Source organism: Chiloscyllium plagiosum, chromosome 9 (genome assembly GCF_004010195.1).
Source record: "Chiloscyllium plagiosum isolate BGI_BamShark_2017 chromosome 9, ASM401019v2, whole genome shotgun sequence".
Lineage (NCBI taxonomy): Eukaryota > Metazoa > Chordata > Chondrichthyes > Orectolobiformes > Hemiscylliidae > Chiloscyllium > Chiloscyllium plagiosum.
Genome location: NC_057718.1, coordinates 101,384,050 through 101,403,379, shown reverse-complemented (window position 1 = coordinate 101,403,379; position 19,330 = coordinate 101,384,050). Strand labels below are relative to the sequence as shown.

At 44.4% G+C, this 19,330-nt stretch overlaps 1 protein-coding gene across 4 annotated transcripts in view; it reads right to left on the bottom strand.

Moving 5' to 3' along the window:
* The window catches only part of LOC122553102 (ADP-ribose glycohydrolase MACROD1-like), a 918,032-nt gene that overhangs the window by 301,437 nt on the left and 597,265 nt on the right, over positions 1 to 19,330 (bottom strand). For all 4 annotated transcript variants that reach the window (XM_043696642.1, XM_043696643.1, XM_043696644.1 and 1 more), the window contains exon 7: positions 14,297 to 14,418. In XM_043696642.1, coding sequence (XP_043552577.1) covers positions 14,297 to 14,418 — 122 coding nt within the window. The remainder of the gene's footprint in view (positions 1 to 14,296; positions 14,419 to 19,330) is intronic.

The window sequence follows — 19,330 nt, the reverse complement described above, 5'->3', positions numbered from 1 at the left end:
TGCAAACTCCACACTCCAAGGCTGGAATTGAACTCAGGTCCCTGGCATTATGAGGCAGCAATACTAACCACTGAGCTACCACGCTGTCCCAGATCAGATCATCTTGGAAGTCTGTGTACCATATCCAAAGCACACCAGGAATCTGATGGAATACTCAGCTCACTCAAGAACCTCAGCACCTTCCAGGACTGAGCAGCCCAGGCCACTTGATCAGCACCACGCTCCCTACCGACCTCATCCAATTGCTCTGGCGCTGATCCTCAGTGCCTACAGCAGTGTGCACCATCAGCATGGTAGTGACTACACAGGAAGTTACCAAGGCTTCTCTGGTAGCACCTTCCAAATGGACAAACTCTGTTCCATTCCTCATTTAAGAGCCAAGCAGCAGGAAGACACCACATGACAGGCACTCAGGAGGAATCTGAGCAGCAAAGTGCTACAGTGAGGGTGTGGAAATAAGTGGCCCCATGACTGCCAGTTATTGGTGTGCATGTTAAGCAGAGGGTAGAATGGGGGAGGAAGGAGATTTGACAATGAGAAGGTTAAGCATACAGAAAATGATTAAATACCCTGGTGAAGACAACAAGTCCTGTGCGGACCATGGAACAATCAACCTGAGGAATAAATAATGTATTGCTTCTGTGTTCCCATCCCTGATGCATTCTCACTCAGGTCTGGCAAATGAAGTGGTTTCAATGTTTTGAAAATCTCCGGTAGGTTTGCTTAATGTGCAGCTACAAAGTGAGTTATTTCCACATCCTTACGTGAGAGGGTCAGAAACATCCTGCCTATTGGTCACATACATGGTCTCATCCTGGTCCTCAGTTCATGAGCAGAGTGACATACCCACCTCAACCAGTAGTGGGGAGGGGGGGGGGGGGGGGGGGGGGCAGGGGCAACAGTTCCTGTCAGAGCACCACTGTCTCCAATTTCCGAATCGCCCACTGTCCTGACTTGGAACCATAATCGCCACTGGGTAAAAATCTCCCTTCCCAGCGGCATTCCCGGAATGCTCACTGAAGCGGTTCAAGAAGGCAGCTCACCAGCACCTCCTTCAGGACACTTCCTGATTCTGGCCTTGCCAATGATTCTCAGATTCTGGGAGAGGATGAGAAAGAACCGAGCCATTTGGCCATCCAAGCCTGCTGTGCCATTCAGCACAATCGTGGTTGATCCTCTACCTCAATGCTGTATTCTCACTGTATCCCCATCCCCCTTGATGGACACAGCCATTCCAACATACCCCTGTTTGGCCTCTGACAAAAGGGACTTAAGTGGCAACTTTTTCACGCAGAGGGTGGTGCATGTACAGAACGAGTTGTCAGAGGATGTGGTGGAGGCTGGTACAATTACAACATTTAAAAGGATGTGTACATGAATAGAAAGACTTATATTCCTTACAGTGTGGAAACAGGCCCTTCGGCCCAACAAGTCCACACCGACCCGCCGAAGCACAACCAATCCAGACCCATTCCCCTACACTACCCCTTCACCTAACACTATGGGCAAATTAGCATGGCCAATTCACCTAATCTGCGCATTTTTGGACTGTGGGAGGAAACCGGAGCACCCGGAGGAAACCCACGCAGACACGGGGAGAATGTGCAAACTCCACACAGTCAGTTGCCTGAGGCGGGAATTGAACCCGGCTCTCTGGCGCTGTGAGGCCAACCACTGTGCCGTCCATTAAGAGGGATTTGGGCCAAGTGCTGGCAAATGGGACCAGATAAGTTTTGGATATCTGGTCGGCAAGGACGAGTTGGACTGAAGGGTCTGTTTCTGTGCTGTGCAGCTCTACGACTCTGTAATCTTGAGGGTACCAGTAATCGGTTCAGCAAAACAAAATTAAAATACCATGTGGAGCACAATGAAAGGGTCACTTTGGACGCGATGTGTAAGTGATCAAAAAAACCACATTTCCTGGCTATAAGACTTCTCTAAACAAATTATCTTTGATCGCTTTGCTGCATGCATTCAGCATTACAATAACTTTAAAGTCATTTTTAAATATTTTAAATTATGTTCCTTGCAACATTTCCACAGTCCACAATACTAATAATGTGTTTGCTCCAGAGACACGTAAGATGGAAAAGCAAACAAGCCACAGATCTCTCCTTATTTTGCACTGCAAATTACAGAAGGCAGCAGTTGGTTCAGAATACTCACGAAGATTGAGAAACTGCCTTACTTACCTTTGGAAAGTAAATCACTTAAGGGATCAACAGGGTAAATCCACCTTGTGTAATAGCCTGATTTCCTCCCCTTATATTTCCGTTGATGCACTGAATAATTTACCTGACTGCACCAGAAGGCTTGTTGTGAATTCAGCATATTGTAACATCGCTTTTCATGCTGAAAGGGATCTGAATGGTTTCAGTTTTACATGGCTATGGTGAAGCTACGGTGAGGGTCATGAAATAAGGCCACATGGAAAAAGAATGGGCTGCTAATGGGAGGCGATAGCCTAGTGGATATTATCACTGGACTAGTGACCCAGAGACTCGGGTAATGTTCTAGGGACCTGCATTTGAATCCTGTCATGGCAGATGGTAAAACTCAAATTCAATAAATATCTGGAATTAAGAATCGAATGATAACCATGAATCTGACTGCCCTAAAAACCCACCTGGTTCACCAACGTATACTAGGGAAGGGAACAGCCAGTCTGGCCTGCACATGACTCCAGACCGACAGTAATGTGGATGACCCTTAAATGCCCTCTGGGCAATAAACGCTGGCCTAATAAGTGATATCACATCCAGAATCTTTCTAAAATGTCAATGACCATCTCCAATCCGAGAGGATCGAACCATTCAATGGCATTAGCAATGCTGAATATGCCACTATCAACATTAGAGTGGTGCTGGAAAGGCACAACAGGTCAGGCAACATCTGAGGAGCAGGAAAATCGACATTTCAGGCAAAAGCCCTTCATCAGGATTTTCCTGCTCCTTGGATGCTGCCTGACCTGCTGTGCTTTCCAGCACCACTCTAATCTAGACTCTGGTTTCCAGCATCTGCAGTACTCACTTTTGCCGACACCACTATCAACATCCTGGGGCTCGACACTGAACTTGTCCAGCCATAAAAATACAGTGACTACAAAAGCTACGACCAGTTACTCAACTCCAGTTTCCTCAGAGCCTGTCCACCATCGACAAGCTTACATCTCCATGTAATGGAACACTCCCCACTTGCCCTGGGTGGGTGCAGCTCCAACAACACTCAAGAAGCTCTACACCATCCAGGGACAAAACAGTCATCTTGATCTGGCGCAGTGCGCACCATTCACAAGTTACCCTGACACAGCTCAGAAGCTCCTATTGCAGCTTCTGAACCTGTGACATAACTAGTTACCACCGAGAAGAACAAGAGCAATGGATGCTTGGGAACACCATCCCCAAGTTTTGATCCAGCTGTATGCCGTCCTGAGTTGGAAGTATATATTCAGTCCTTCACTGTCACTGAACTAACACCCTAGAACTCTCTTCCTATCAGCATTGTGGAGATACCTACAATTTAATGATTGTAGTGGCAGAAGAATGCAGCCTACCACCACCTCTACAATATTCCCCCCTTCATATCTTCTGTTGTATCATGCGGTGCTTACCATTGAAGAAAGTAATTAAAAATAATCATTATTGCTCACTACAATTTCTTGAATCTCAGCCACTAAATTGAACGAATGTTTTTTAAAGGGAACTGATACCACTAACTAATTGATTGTCATATTATTAAAATAATGATTGTCATTATCCTGTAGTATTTGATCACAATTCAATGGTGTGAACAATGGAATATAAAAGAGCAGTAAAGCCTTTCTCAAATTCGTGCAATTTCGACTTTTCTCATTTAGCGATAAGAACAATTTAAGAGATTTAAAATAATTGAATTTTGGAAATTAAGCAAAAAGATGAATGTTAGCATCAATTTATCAACTAAATAAACAAGACCAAAAGGGCGAGTTCTTTAAAGATTTAGACTGCAGACTTGGCTAGTCATTTCCTGAATAAGTGACAATTGCTTCCCGGTAATCTAAGGGATGACATTGGTGATTGGATCAGATCACAAGGACACTGAATATCCCAGAATAATTGTGATTCTCATTAAAAGCATTGGTTGGACGCTCTCAATGGTGAAAAGCTCAAAAAACAGCTATCATTCCAACATTCTAACATTTGGTCAAAAGGTGAGATAGTTGGACATTAACCAGCCGAAGGGACTCAGAACACATCTCATGTCAACTGTGCTATTGTTAGATTTACTCACTGATGTTGGTGCCAAGCAGATGCCAAACATCACAGTATCAGGTTCCTGAATTCAGCCAGCTTTTTAATCAGCCAGACTGCTGTAGACAATGCCGGTACAGTCAACAAATCAATCCTGGGGGAATCCAAAAAGAAAATAGCTTTTATATAAGCAAAGTCATACCTCCCCAACTCTGGGATGGAATTTCAGATCTCGTGAGGTGGCAAGCTTGCACATTCATTTTTTACGTCCAGTTTTAAAGTTACAATTCAATGTTTAGACAGCAACAAATTACAGAATCGCAGAATTTTGTTTTAACATGTATGTGGAAATCTGAGTATTTTTCTCCATTGAACATCATCTCAAAAGGCTATGGTATACAATACCTATGTTCAATTAAAATAAAAGAATTGTGCTCATTTAATACACCCTGGAAACACAAATAAAGATCTAAAGAGAGGGCAAAGTAGAGCCAGGAAGGGACATGAGAAGTTGTTGGCAGATAGGATCAAGGAAAATCCTAAAGCCTTCTATAGGTACATCAGGAATAAAAGAATGACTAGAGAAAGATTACGGCCAATCAAAGATAGTAGTGGAAAGTTGTGTGTGGAATCTGAGGACATAGGGGAAGTGCTTAAATGAATATTTTTCATCAATATTCACATTGGAAAAGGGCAATGTTAGTGAGAATATGGAGATATAGGCTACAAGGTTAGATGGGATTGAGGAGAAAGTGAGGTCTGCAGATGCTGGAGATCAAAGTTGAAACTTTATTGCTGGAACAGCACAGCAGGTCAGGCAGCATCCAGGGAACAGGAGATTCGACGTTTCGGGCACAGGCCCTTCTTCAGGAATGAAGGGATGGGATTGAGGTTGACAAAGAGGAGGATTTAGCAATTTTGGAAGATTTGAAAATAGATAAGACCCTGGGGCCAGATGTGATTTATCCTCAGATTCTCTGGGAAGCCAGTGAGGAGATTGCAGAGCTTTTGGCTTCAATCTTTATGTCATCATTGTCGTCAGGAGTAGTGCCAGAAGACTGGAGGATAGCAAATGTTGTTGCCTTGTTCAAGAAGGGGAGTCAGGACGACCCTGGTAACTATAGACAGGTGATCCTTACTTTGGTTGTGGGTAAGGTGTTGGGAAAGGTTATAAGAGATAGGATAATCATCTAGAAAGGAATCATGTGATTAGGGATAATGAACACGGTTTTGTGAAGGGTAGGTCATGCCTCACTAACCTTATTGAGTTATTTGAGAAGGCAACAAAACAGGTGGATGAAGGTAAGGCGGTTAACATGGTGTATGTGGATTTCAGTAAAGCGTTTGATAAGGTTCTATACGGTAGGCTATTGCACAAAATAAGGAGTTTCGGTTGAAGGTGATTTAGTGTTTTGGATCAGAAATTGGCTTCTGAAAGAAGACAGAAGGTGGTGGTTGATGGGAAATGTTCATCCTGGAGCTCAGCTACCAGTGGTGTGTCACCAGGATCTGTTTTGAGGCCACTGCTGTTTGTCATTTTTATAAATGATCTGGAGGTGGGCTAGAGGATGGGTTAGTAAATTTACAGATGAGACTAAGGTTGGTAGAGTTGTGGATAGTGCCGAAGGATGTTGTGGGTTACAGAGGGACATAGATAAGATGCAGAGTTGGGCTGAGAAGTGGCAAATGGAGTTTAATGAGGAAAAATGTGAGGTAGTTCACTTCGGAAGAAGTAACAGGAATGCAGAGTAGTGGGCTAATGGTAATATTCTTGGCTGCTTAGATGAACAGAGAGATCTCAGTGTCCAGGTGCATAAATCCCTGAAAGTTGCCACCCAGGTGGCTAGGGTTGTTAAGAAGGGATATAGTGCATTGGCGTTTATTGGTAGAGGGATTGTGTTTTGGAGCCATGAGGTCATGCTTCAGCTGTACAAGACACTGGTGCGGCCGCACTTGGGAGTATTATGTACAGTTCTGGTCACCGCATTATAAGGATGTGGAAGCTTTGGAAAGGGTTCAGAGGAGATTTACTAGGATGTTGCCTGGTATGGAAGAAAGGTCTTACGAGGAAAGGCTGAGGGAACTGAGGCTGTTTTTGTTGGAGAGAAGAAGGTTGAGAGGTGACATAATCGAGACATGTAAGATAATCAGAGGGTTAGATAGGGTGGACAGTGAGAGCCTTTTTCCTCAGATGGTGAAGGCTATCACAAGGGGACATGGCTTTAAATTGAGGGGTGATTGACACAGGACAGATGTCAGAGGTACGCAGCGAGTAGGAGGGGCGTGGAATGCACTGCCTGCAACAGTGGTAGACTCACCAACTTTAAGGGCATTGAATTTGGGTCATTGAATAAATGTATAGATGAAAATGGAACAGTGTAGGTTAGATGTGCTGACATGTGGAACCAACCAGAAGTGCAACATCAAGAGCCAAAGGGCCTGTACTGCACTGGAATGCTCTATGTTCTAAGGGTTCTGAAGAAGGGTCACTGGACTCAAAGTGTCAACTCTGATTTCTCTTCATAGATGCTGACAGATCGGCTGAGTTTCTCCAGCTATTTCTGCTTTTAGTTCAATATGGTAAGTTGCATCTTGTGGATGAAGTCCCCCAATGCAGCCAGCAAGTATATGACTTGTGAACAAAATCAGAAATTGTTGGAGAAACTCAGCAGGCACCAGTGAAGTAAGAAACAGAGTTAATGTTTCCAGTGCAATATGACTCCTCTTCAGAAGACATCTCTCCACAGATGCTGCAAAACCAGTTCAGTTTCTCCAGCACTTTCTGCTTCCGATTCAGAATTCCAGCATCTGCAGTAATCTGCTTGCTTTTATAACTTTCAAAATGTAATTCAGTGTTTGGTGATAGAGTTATTCACAGCACTGAACACTGATTAAATTGCTTATTTTTTCACAATACCCCATTTTCAGCAGCATTAATAAAACTTCACCAAATTATCACTCTTATAAAGGAATGTTTATAAGGCAACTTTTATAAAGAAAACTGCTGCCCAGTTCTGATGGTTTATGGTCAACCTTGTTTGTAGCAATAAGCAAATGGATTTGTGAAAAATAAGTATTTCTCAAAGCTAGCGTACTGATGTCTCAAACTTCACCACAATAGCAATTTCAACAAACCCGGTGCAGAAAATAAATACGGACTCACATTCAATGTATCACAGGGTGTAGAATCTCTGGGTGAAATTTGCTACAAAAGGTACAACTCAGAGATCAGGAAGGCAGTCAAAGTGGTTGAAACAAAAAGACGTGAGCCATTTGTATAACATTTCCTGCCACAAGGCACTTAGACAAATAATTCTAAATGCAGACAACAGTGAGATAGTATTCGAGCCTCTTTAACTGAAGTGCATTAGGAGTGCTAGTTTAACCCCAGGACGAGATAAATAAATACCAACTCGTGACATTCTGCAAGAAAGCAAATATGACCTTGGCAGCCTTTGAGAAGTACCTCCCGCACAACCATTTTAATCTTCAGATAACTAAAAGCTCTGATGGTCAGAAGGTGAACTTTTTATCCGTGGCTCATTGCAGGACTGCCTGTCCCCCCTAACTCCCACACACATCCCCACCCCCGGTTTAAAAAAAGCCATCGAGGATCTATAAGAGTATAACACTCAAACTCCCAGGTCAAAGTGACAAATCTACATTGCTCACATTTACAAAAGTTGCCATCAAAGGTATATTACTCCAACTGATTATTCTGATGAAATCATTTAAGGCCGGACACAATTACACCTAAATCATGTGAGCTGAAAGGCAGAAATGTTAATGCTGGTTTTAAAAATGCGTTGTCAATGAAATCCCACTTCTAGTTTGGAAACTTGGAGTATCTCTGTTACATGTTTTCAGCATACAGTACAAAGAAAGTGTCAAACTGCTGCATTGATATATCTGCTCCTGGGATGTTGAAACTTTAGAGATACCCCAAATTTGCAGATTAGATTAGGTTCCCTACAGTGTGGAAACAGGCCCTTTGGCCCAACAAGTCCATACCGACCCTTCAAGAGCAACCCACCCTGACTAATGCACCTAACACTACAGGCAATGGAGCATGGCCAATTCACCTGTGAGGAAACCCACACAGACATGGGGAGAGCGTGCAAACTCCACACAGACAGTTGCCCGAGGCAGGAATTGAACCGGGTCCCTGACGCTGTGAGGCAGCATTGCTAACCACTGAGCCACCGTGCCACCTTCGGAGTTTGACAATTTAATCAATGATGCGCATGTTCAATTCTCCTGTTTCTATTTATGATGAATTAACCAGTTCTAAAATAGGGCTGATGGGGTTGGGAAAACATCATATGGCAAACCCTTGAGAGCAGAATAGCCAATGGGGTTCTTCTGTTGCAGCGGCAGTGTCCTTATCTCTGAACTAGTCAAAATTCAGGCTATGCAACTCAGAATTTGAACGTGATTTTTAAAAGTTGGTTTAAAAATATTCCTCGAGAAGAGTGATAGCTTGGTGAAATTTTATTAATACAGCTGAAAATGGGCTTATCGCAAAAAAAAGAGCATTTTTAATTGAAGCGCTTAGTCCTGTGATTAAAATTGCCTATATGTGTTTAAAAGGTTCATCACATCTGTTGAAAATGGAACTTCTGGCAAAATTACCCCCTTGTCAGTGTTTGAAAATTAACACAATTAAATTCCCCGACATTGCCCAGAATCAGTACTCAATTGGCAAGTGTTTTGACAGGAAACAAGTAAACGTCCATAATGCAGTTTAGCCTCTTACTCTCTCTTCTGGTAATATTTTCCTCTTTCCCCGTTATATAATTGGTGCCAACCTTGCTTCGGGACTCGGTCTTATCCACATGCCTAACGTGTGACCCTCAGCAACAACAAATCACATTTATATGTCCAGTGCAGGAGGGAAGATGTCTTGCTGCAGTTGTACAGAGACTGCCAGGATGTTTCCCCAGGCTGGTAAGTCCAGAAAGAGTGTGCACAGTCTCAAAATAAGAGGGAGACTATTTAAGCTTGAGATGAGGAGGCATTTCTTCACTGATGAGTGATCGTCTGCGGGGGCCGAGGAAGCTCAATCATTGTGCATGTTCAACACGGAAACTGATAAACATCTGGAGATGCCATCAAGGGAAACTGGAATAGTGACATATAGACAGATGATTAACCATGATCTCTTTGAATGGCTTTACACTCTAGAGGGGCTGAACGGCCTCATTCTGCTCCTATTTCCTATGTTTTCAAATCGTTTCGAAGGAGGTAGAACACTCCCAAGTCAGTGCGTAGAAACCTTATCAGACCAGGCATGACATCCAGCCACTGAAGGAGGAGTGGCCAAAAGCTTGGTGAAAGGGTAGGCCGCAGGAACAATTCTGATTGGAGGAGATTGAAGTTAAGGCAGACCAACCTTGTGTCTATATAGACAAAGGCAGACTTCCAAGAATAAAGGCGAGGCGAGCAAGAGGCCAGAGCTGAAGGACTGTAGGGATTTGAGTCAGGAAGTGTCAGGAGGCTGGTCAAAGAAAAGGTCAGAAGTCACACGACACCAGGTTATAGTCCAACAGGCACTGCTCCTTCATCACGTTCACTTCACCTGATGAAGAGGCAGCGCTCCGAAAGCTTGTGATTTCAAATAAACCTGTTGGACTATAACCTGGTATCATGTGACTTCTGTCCTTGTCCATCCCAGTCCAACACTAGCACCTCCAGATCAAAGAAAAGGTGATATTCAAGATTCACAGCCATGAATTTATATCATTGGCTTGCTACATTTATAGAGATTTTCTAACCAATCTGCTCAGAGATGTTATTACACACCTCTGCAGGAGGTGGGACTTAAACCAGCGCTGTCTAGCTCAGAGGTAGGGACTCTACCACTGCAACTGAAGAGTCCCTTTACTGTTTTGATAGCATGGGCCTGCTATATGTTGCTTTCCCAACCCATCACTACAAAGAGAAACAGAAGAATTGAATCGACCATTTCTCTGGTCTCTTATGACTTGTATATTTAAAACATAAAGTTAATTTGGTTCCTTTTCTAGAACGCAGACCTAATTAAACATTTTATTTGGTTAAAAAGTGATAATTAACTTTCACTTGAATGTTAATTGAAGCTGAACAACATATTGCTAGAACCTTTAATTGTGCTAATTGGGTCTAGACTGCACTTATTATTAACAATTTACATTCAAACAGTACACAGCTCAGTAATAAGGAGCAATAAATGATGGTGCAGCATTTTTAAATGACCTTTAGGAGCTCCACAAATATTAATTAGGAGACAATGTCCAAAGTATTGCCTGACATCCGTCCTGTCAACCATGCCACCAATTATCCCCTTCAGGCTGCTGCCAGCCCCCATGACTCTCCTTTAACACAAACACTAATCATTACCAAAGATCCCATAAAACATTTGTACCACCTGTAGGAATTTGTGAGGAGTGCTGAGTGTTTGTACAGATGCCATACACTGGACACTGACAGTTCTAAATTTGTATTGGGTGCCTGTGGCACAAGGCAGCACTTTGCACAGTGACTGATAAACAAAGTGTGAGCTAGGGTTATACATGTCCTGGGGATATAAGGAAGGCAGACAAGTAAAATATTCAGATTAGATACACAAGCTCTCTGAGAGCTGCTGTGACTTTCAGCAATAAGACCACCTCTGGTAATGGGTTCTTTATTATCATGAATTTGGCAGCGAGACAATCTCTTGTTTTTTTCTCACGAAGGAGCTCTTGAGTTGATCACCAATTCTGACAGATTCTTACAAGCTACAGCCTGGACACTTGCTGGGTTCATATCACCGTTTGTCAGAATCGACTTTGCACTCCCCTGTCTGTGGTCAGTCTCACAAAGCTTGTGTTTGTAGATTGTTCAAATGGAGTGGCCCACTCAATTCTGATCCGCTGCACTTTCACTCTGCTGTAATCTAACCTCTGTGTTGGCAGACACCGTAGATAAAAGGTACAACAGGCTGAGGAATTGAGGAATGGCTTCTTCACCCAACAGATAGAGCAGGGTTTCAGGGTCACCAAGTTGACAAAGTGAGGGCTGTTCAAACAGCAGGAAGATTGCTCAGTATTAAGTTTTCAAGATGCCTTGATTATGGAATGACTTTGCGTTCCTCAAGAGGCCTCTTCAGTTTGTAAAATGTAGGCACTTAAAGCTTCTTGGCTAACAGCAATGTAAACATTGCGTTAAAAAAAGTCTCAGACTTCTTTACTAGCAGTGGAAGAGGTGGCATGGGGGTAAGTGACAGCTAAGTGGTGAATTATGCTTTCTTCACACTGAAAAAAACCCAGCCTCGACTCCCACAGCAGCAATTCCGGCAGAAATTGTAAACGCTGACACAGCGGTTTATCAGCTCAATCATCAGGAATTTGCAGAATGCTTTTCATCCTGTTTTACAATGCCCTCCTCAAAGTCACAGCAAATGGCAGCAGAAGGGTCCAGTAGAAAGTCACACGAGTGTCAGACTCTATTGCTCATTCAGATCATGAAGTAGAAGTGTATGGAAATGAGCTGCCAGAGGATGTGGTGGAGGCTGGTACAATACAATATTTAAAAGGCATCTGGATGGGTCTATGAATGGGAAGGCTTAGAGGGATATGAGCCAAGTGCTGGCAAATGGGACTAGATTAGTTTAGCATGTCTAGTCGGCATGGAAGAGTTGGACCGAAGGGTCTGTTTCCATGCTGTACTATGACTCGAGGAAACCTTTTCCAAGAGGGCAGGGAATGGGATAGAGGACAGAACGCAGTGATGGAAATGTTCAATAAATCTGCAGCATTCTTGTACTAACCCTTTTCTAATCACCTTTTAAATCACGCCCCATCTAATCCCTGCTCACTCTGCCATCGGCCAAACATAGATCACCATGATTCTGTTAACTGTTAGCGTGCTTTGTCAGGATTTCAAATTGAGCCGAATTTGGAAAATCCGACCTGTTGTAAGTTGCACTTGGAGGAGGAAGTCAGAAGTCACCTGACACCAGGTTATAGTCCAACAGGTTGATTTGAAATCACTAGCGTTTGGAGGGCTGTTGCTTTGTCAGGTGAACCATTCAAATCCCACCTGCTTCAGAGGTGTGTAAATAACATTTCTCAACAGGTTGATCAGAAAGTATAAAAATGTATAGAAGGGGGCTATTTGGTTCATACCAGCTCTCTGTAGAGAATATCTGGGGGAGGCAAAGTGACGTAATTGTAATGTCACTGGGTTAATACTCCAGAAACTCATACTAATGCTCTGCTGAATCCCATCTTGGCAAATGGTGGTGAATTCAACAAAGCTCTGGAAGAAAAACCTACCTTAATGGCAAACACATAACCATTGACGATTGTCATAAAAACCCATCTGATTCACTAATACTCTTCAGGGAAGGAAATCTGTCATCCTTACCTGGTCAGGCTTACATGTGACTGTAAAATGGCTGACTCTTATCTCTTATACAGCAGGTCATTCAGATCAAAGGGGAATTGGAGATGGGCAATAAATGTTGGCACAGCCAGGATACCCACAGCCCAAAAATGAATAATAAAAATAAAAAATATTTTAAAAAGTTATGTCACTGGATATAATGCGTTTAAATATGTTCTACATCACATTCCAACCTTCATTTTGTTTGTGGAGGTTGAATTGCACTTTGTGTCCTGGACAGAGAAATTACCTCAGGCGTACAGCACTGAAATAGCCCAGTCCGGAGGTTGGGAGTGAAGATGGTGCCATATATTGTCACAGGGTTAGAACTGCCCAGGCTTTCAAATGTTCTGCCTTTATTTCCCACCATGGCAGGATTATAATTGAAAATCTGTCTTTAAAACCCAGCCCTTGTACAAATGGCGATGAAACCATTGTTGATTGTCACAAACAAAAACAGCATTTGATTTATTAATCCCCTTCAGGGGAGGCAATCTTACATCCTTATGCTGTCTGGGTACATGTGACTCCAGATCCATGGCAATGTGGTTGACTCTTAACTGCCACACAGTTCAAGGGGCAATTAGGAATTGGCATTAATGCCAGCCTGGCCAGTGATCCCCACATCCCATGTAAGAATAAAGAAAAGTAAAATTAATCTGTGCTGGTGTGTGTATTCCACATGAGTCTCCTCCAATCCCTCCCATACCCACCTCTGCCACCATGCATTTCCAATGCATAGCCCGCACATCCCGGGATAATTTAGCATGGCCAATCCAGCTAACCTGCACATCTTTGGGCTGTGGGAGGAAACCGGAGCACCCGGAGAAAACCCACGCAGACACGGGGAGAATGTACAAACTCCACACAGACAGTCACCTGAGGATGGAATTGAACCGGGGTCCCTGGTGCTGTGTGGAATCAGTATTAACTACTGAGCCAATCATGCCACTCCTTGTTCCCAACTAGGCTTGTGGCCAGAGTATATTGCCCCAATTAAGCTCAAAAAGATTGGTAGAGATCAGTGGAATCACTAAAGCTTTACCAAGAATTCCGACCAAGGAGGATTGCACAATTTCATTGAACAGAATGAAACAAGCTGCAGTGTCTGGTATAATCTCTGTGAGACTGTGCTTGTTACCTCAGGTATCTGGTTTGATTTTAGCAGCATTTGTCCAGACCACTTGGCAGTCCCATGTAATCTGAACGTGTAGGATTTAGTATCTGCACACAGTGCACCGAGCATAGTGCATTAGCCCACATGTAGACAGCAGACTGTACGCCCACACAGCATTACAAATGCAATACGAACAATTGCACAGAATCCATGCGTGGGGTATGTACAGAGTGGGCTGACAGGGACACCATCCAAGCTCATTCGGCTTAAAATTGTCAGATTCAGAGACCAGAAAACTGGATTGCTCTAAATTGCAGAAGAAACATTAATGATGTGAACCTACAATTGTTACTTAACACATGCTAAATTAATGGTACAGTCAATTTCTACTCCATGTGGGAGGATCTGCAGTTCCATGCCCTAATTTTCTCGATAAACTGAGGCTCCTTTGAAGTTCTCACTTTGAGATTCAGGAGGCCCAACTCCGTTATACAAATCATTAACAGATTTGAGCGAGCTAGACACCTCCCTGAGTAACACTTACAATAGATTTCAACCCCTGCGTCTCCAACAGTTTGAGGGAAGCCTCGTAGCAGTTTCTCAGCTGACGTTTGAGACGCTCATCGCAGCTCCCTCTTGCTATAGGTCCCACGGTGTGGATGATATCTGAAAACAAAAAGGAACAAAGATATTCCATCAGGATCGTGGAACGTAACAGCAAAGCAGGAAACCCTCTAGCCCACTGTGACTGTGTCACCTCCAGCCATTATGCAATTTCTCTTAAATCTCTCACACTCATCATAAATAAGCCATTCCAAAAATGAATTCCTCCACTAAATCACTGCATTGTTACCTTTACTGTTTTCCATTTATTCATGCATGGGATATGCAATTCACCCAGCCCTAATTGCCCTTGGAGGGGATGGTGAGTTGCATTCTGCAGCCAAGGTCAAAAGTCGCACAACAGCAGGTTATAGTCCAACAGGTTTACTTGAAGTCGCAAGCTTTTGGATCACTGCAACTTTGCTTGACGTAAATGCTCCGAAAGCTTGTGATTTTAAATAAACCTGTTGGACTATAACCTGGTGTCGTGTGACTTTTGATTTTCCCCACCTCAGTCCAACACTGGCACCTCCACACTAAGGCTACCTTCTGTAGCCATTGCTGTACTGGTGGGGTAGGGCCACCCATAATGTGGAAGTTAATTCCAGGATACTGACCCAGTGACATGGAAAGAACAACAAAATGTGTGACTTGGATGCGAGGTTGTGGGTGGTAATATTTCCCTGTACCTGTCTTGGCCTGTAGGTGATAGGGGACATAGAATGGAAGGTGCTGTTGGAAGTGGCTTGGTAGGTTTTTGCACTGTTGTGATCCCAGCTGATGATAATACCAGACAGGCCATAACTCAGAGCGAAAAATGGCTTAACAGGTTAGAATATTTATTTAAGTTTGGTCACTGTAAGTGTTCAATCATTGAGCATGTTCACAAAAGGTTGTCAGTGATCTCTTAACAAAGGTACACAAGTTTATTACATAGAAGAAATAGGTATGTGTATATTGCACATAGATAGATCAATTTTGAAAGATCTTAACATTAACAGGAAAAGAATATTCAACTCTTTTCCAAATAATATCCTTCACAAACACTCAATCCCAATGAATGCTGATTTCTATCTCAGCTCTTTAACTTCTAACTCAAATGCCTCCACCCAGTCCTTCTCTTTGTAGCAACTTATGGCATCTTGACAGCTCTGATGGCCTGCACATTGCTTCCAAATTCTGACACACGGGAGATTTCCACCAACTTTCACAGCCAAAAGACTTCTAAAAGCTACAGAACTGTTACTAGGATGACCTCGCTTTCTCTGAACTCAACATAGTAGTGGCCTCTGCTCTTGTGTTGCTGTGTCATGAAGCACCACATTGTAAACATTTAATGATTAACTCCCAGGCAGCAGTTTGAGTCACTTAAGTCACGTGTTGTTTTGGAAAAGTTGTCTTCGGTTCAATGTCCAAACTGACTTTATGATTTTTGTATATAAAAATAACTTTCACAGAACTGAAAAGTAAAATCTATTTTCACTCCAGATTCCCAAATAATAACAACATATTACAAACCTAGAGTGCACCAGTGCATCTTGTAGATGGTACACACTACTTCTCCTATGCATCAGAGGTGGAGGGAGTGAAAGTTCAACATGGTGAACAGGGTGCAGCCAAACAGGATGCTTGTCTTGGAGCTGCACTCATCCAGATGAATGGGGAGTATTCTGACTTAAGTCTTGTAGATAGTGGATGGCTTTCGGAAGATAAGAGGTGAGTTACTAGCCGCAGAATTTCCAGTCTCGAAACTGATTCCTGAATCCATAGGTACTTATCTGGCTTCTCCAGTTAAGTTTCTGGCTAGTGGAAACCCCCAGAATGTTAGTGGTGGAGGATTCAACAATAGTAATGCCTAGGAGAGAATGGTTAGAATCTCCCTTGTTGGCGATGGTTATTGTCTGGTACTCATGTGGCATGAATGTTAGTAACTGAACCCTGAATGTTGTCCAGGTCTTCATCATAGAATCCCAACAGTGTAGAACTAGGCCTTTTGACCAAGGAAGTTCACACTGACCCTTCGAAGTGTCAGGAGTGAAGCAAAGGCTGCTGGGAAGGGTACATTTTCCCGCATTAAAAGGTACTTACCTCGGGAGTCGGGCCTCCATTTAGGCAGGGCGGCGAGGAGTGAAGTAAAGGCTGCCGGGAAGGTAAGGGTTTAATATATATTTGGGCAGTGGCTAAGCCCGAGATAACACACGTGTAGTATCTCCCTCCTGCCCCCCACCCCCTCCTCTAACCGGAAGAAAAAGACCCTGCAAGGTAAGGCTTTTATTTCTTATCTTTCTTTTTCATTTAGTTAAGTGCATTGTTTGGTTTCAGTTAGTTCATGTAAAGCTACGCTTACAATGGCAGGGGACCTCAGACCCATGGCATGTGACTCTTGCTTGATGTGGGAGCTTGGGAACGTGTCTGATGTTCCTGACTCTTACACTTGCAAGAGGTGTGTCCAGCTGCAGCTCTTGTTTGACCGCATGACGGCTCTGGATCTGCAGATGGACTCACTGTGGAGCATCCGCGATGCTGAGGAGGTCTTGGATAGCACGTTTAGTGAACTGGTCACACCGCAGGTTAGAATTGCTGAGGGAGACAGTGACCAAAAGACAGAAAAAGATAAGGAAAGCAGTGCAGGTGTCCCCAGCGGTCATCTCCCTCCAAAACAGGTACACCGTTTTGGATACTGTTGGGGGAGATCGCTCACCAGGAGAGGGCAGCAGTGGTCAAGATCATGGCACCGTGGCGGGCACTACTGTTCAGAAGGGCGGGAAAAAGACTCGTAGGGCCATAATCAGAGGGGATTCTATTGTGAGGGGAGTAGATAGGCGGTTCTGTGGCAGAAAACGGGACTCCCGGATGGTATGTTGCCTGCCAGGTGCACGGGTCAGGGATGTCACCGATTGGCTGCAGAGCATTCTAGAAGGGGAGGGTGAACAGCCAGTGGTTGTGGTGCATATAGGCACCAACGATATAAGTAGAAAGCGAAAAGAGGTCCTGAAAGAAGAATTCAGGGAGCTAGGAGAAATGTTAAAGGGGAGGACCTCAAAGGTAGTGATCTCGGGATTACTACCAGTGCCACGTGCTAGCCAGCGTAGAAATGAAAAAATAGGCAGGATGAGCACATGGCTTGAGAGATGGTGTAGGAGGGAGGCGTTCAGATTTGTTGGACATTGGGACCGGTTCTGGGGAAGGTGGGCCTATTACAAAAGGAACAGTCTACATCTAAACCAGACTTTAATCAACGTCCTTGGGGGAATTTTTGCTACTGCTGTTGGGGAGGTTTTAAGCTAATGTGGCAGGGGGCTGGGAGCCAGAAGAGAAAACAAGTCGGCAGCGAGGTGGAGACTGGAGACTGTAAGAATTATGAAGATAGTATTAATAATGGGAAGAATAGGCAGAGAGCAGGTGAACACAAAAGAACTGGTGGCCTGAAATGCATCTACTTTAATGCAAGGAGTATAGTGTGTTAGGCAGATGGACTTAGGGCTTGGATTGGTGCCTGGGAGTATGACGTTATTGCCATCACAGAGACTTGGTTGAGGAAAGGGCATGATGATTGGCAACTAAATGTTCCAGGATATAGACGCTTCAGACAGGACGGTGGGTGGGGGTGAGTATCTGACGGTGTGGGTGTGGTTACAGGGTGACGGTGGGTGGGTGTGAGTATCTGACGGTGTGGGTGTGGTTACAGGGTGACGGTGGGTGGGGTGTGGGGGTGAGTATCTGACGGTGTGGGTGTGGTTACAGGGTGACGGTGGGTGGGGTGTGGGGGTGAGTATCTGACGGTGTGGGTGTGGTTACAGGGTGACGGTGGGTGGGGTGTGGGGGTGAGTATCTGACGGTGTGGGTGTGGTTACAGGGTGACGGTGGGTGGGGTGTGGGGGTGAGTATCTGACGGTGTGGGTGTGGTTACAGGGTGACGGTGGGTGGGGTGTGGGGGTGAGTATCTGACGGTGTGGGTGTGGTTACAGGGTGACGGTGGGTGGGGTGTGGGGGTGAGTATCTGACGGTGTGGGTGTGGTTACAGGGTGACGGTGGGTGGGGTGTGGGGGTGAGTATCTGACGGTGTGGGTGTGGTTACAGGGTGACGGTGGGTGGGGTGTGGGGGTGAGTATCTGACGGTGTGGGTGTGGTTACAGGGTGACGGTGGGTGGGGTGTGGGGGTGAGTATCTGACGGTGTGGGTGTGGTTACAGGGTGACGGTGGGTGGGGTGTGGGGGTGAGTATCTGACGGTGTGGGTGTGGTTACAGGGTGACGGTGGGTGGGGTGTGGGGGTGAGTATCTGACGGTGTGGGTGTGGTTACAGGGTGACGTAACTAGAGAAAGGATTGGTCCACTAAAAGATAATGAAGGAAGGCTGTGTATCGAACCTGAGAGAATGGGTGAGATTCTGAATGATTACTTTGCATCAGTGTTCACTGAGGAGAGGAACATGATGAATCTTGAGATTAGAGATATAAGTTTGATTAGTCTGGATCACGTTGGTATAAGTAGGGAAGATGGGTTGGGTAGGCTAGGGGTTATTAAGGTGGACAAATCCCAGGACTGGATGGGATCTATCCCAGGTTGCTGAAGGAGGTGAGAGAGGAAATAGCTGGGGCCCTGACAGATATCTTTGTGGCATCTTTAAACAGAGGTGAGGTGCGTTGGTATAAGTAGGGAAGATGGGTTGGGTAGGCTAGGGGTTATTAAGGTGGACAAATCCCAGGACTGGATGGGATCTATCCCAGGTTGCTGAAGGAGGGGAAAGAGGAAATAGCTGGGGCCCTGACAGATATTTTTGTGGCATCTTTAAACAGAGGTGAGGTGCCAGAGGACTGGAGGGTAGCTTATGTTGTCCCCCTGTACAAGGGTAGTAGGGAAATTCCGGGTAACTGCAGACCAGTGAGCCTGACGTCAGTGGTGGGGAAGTTTCTGGGAGAGGGTACTAAGAGATAGGATCTGTTTATATTTAGAAAAGAATGAGCTTATCAGTGA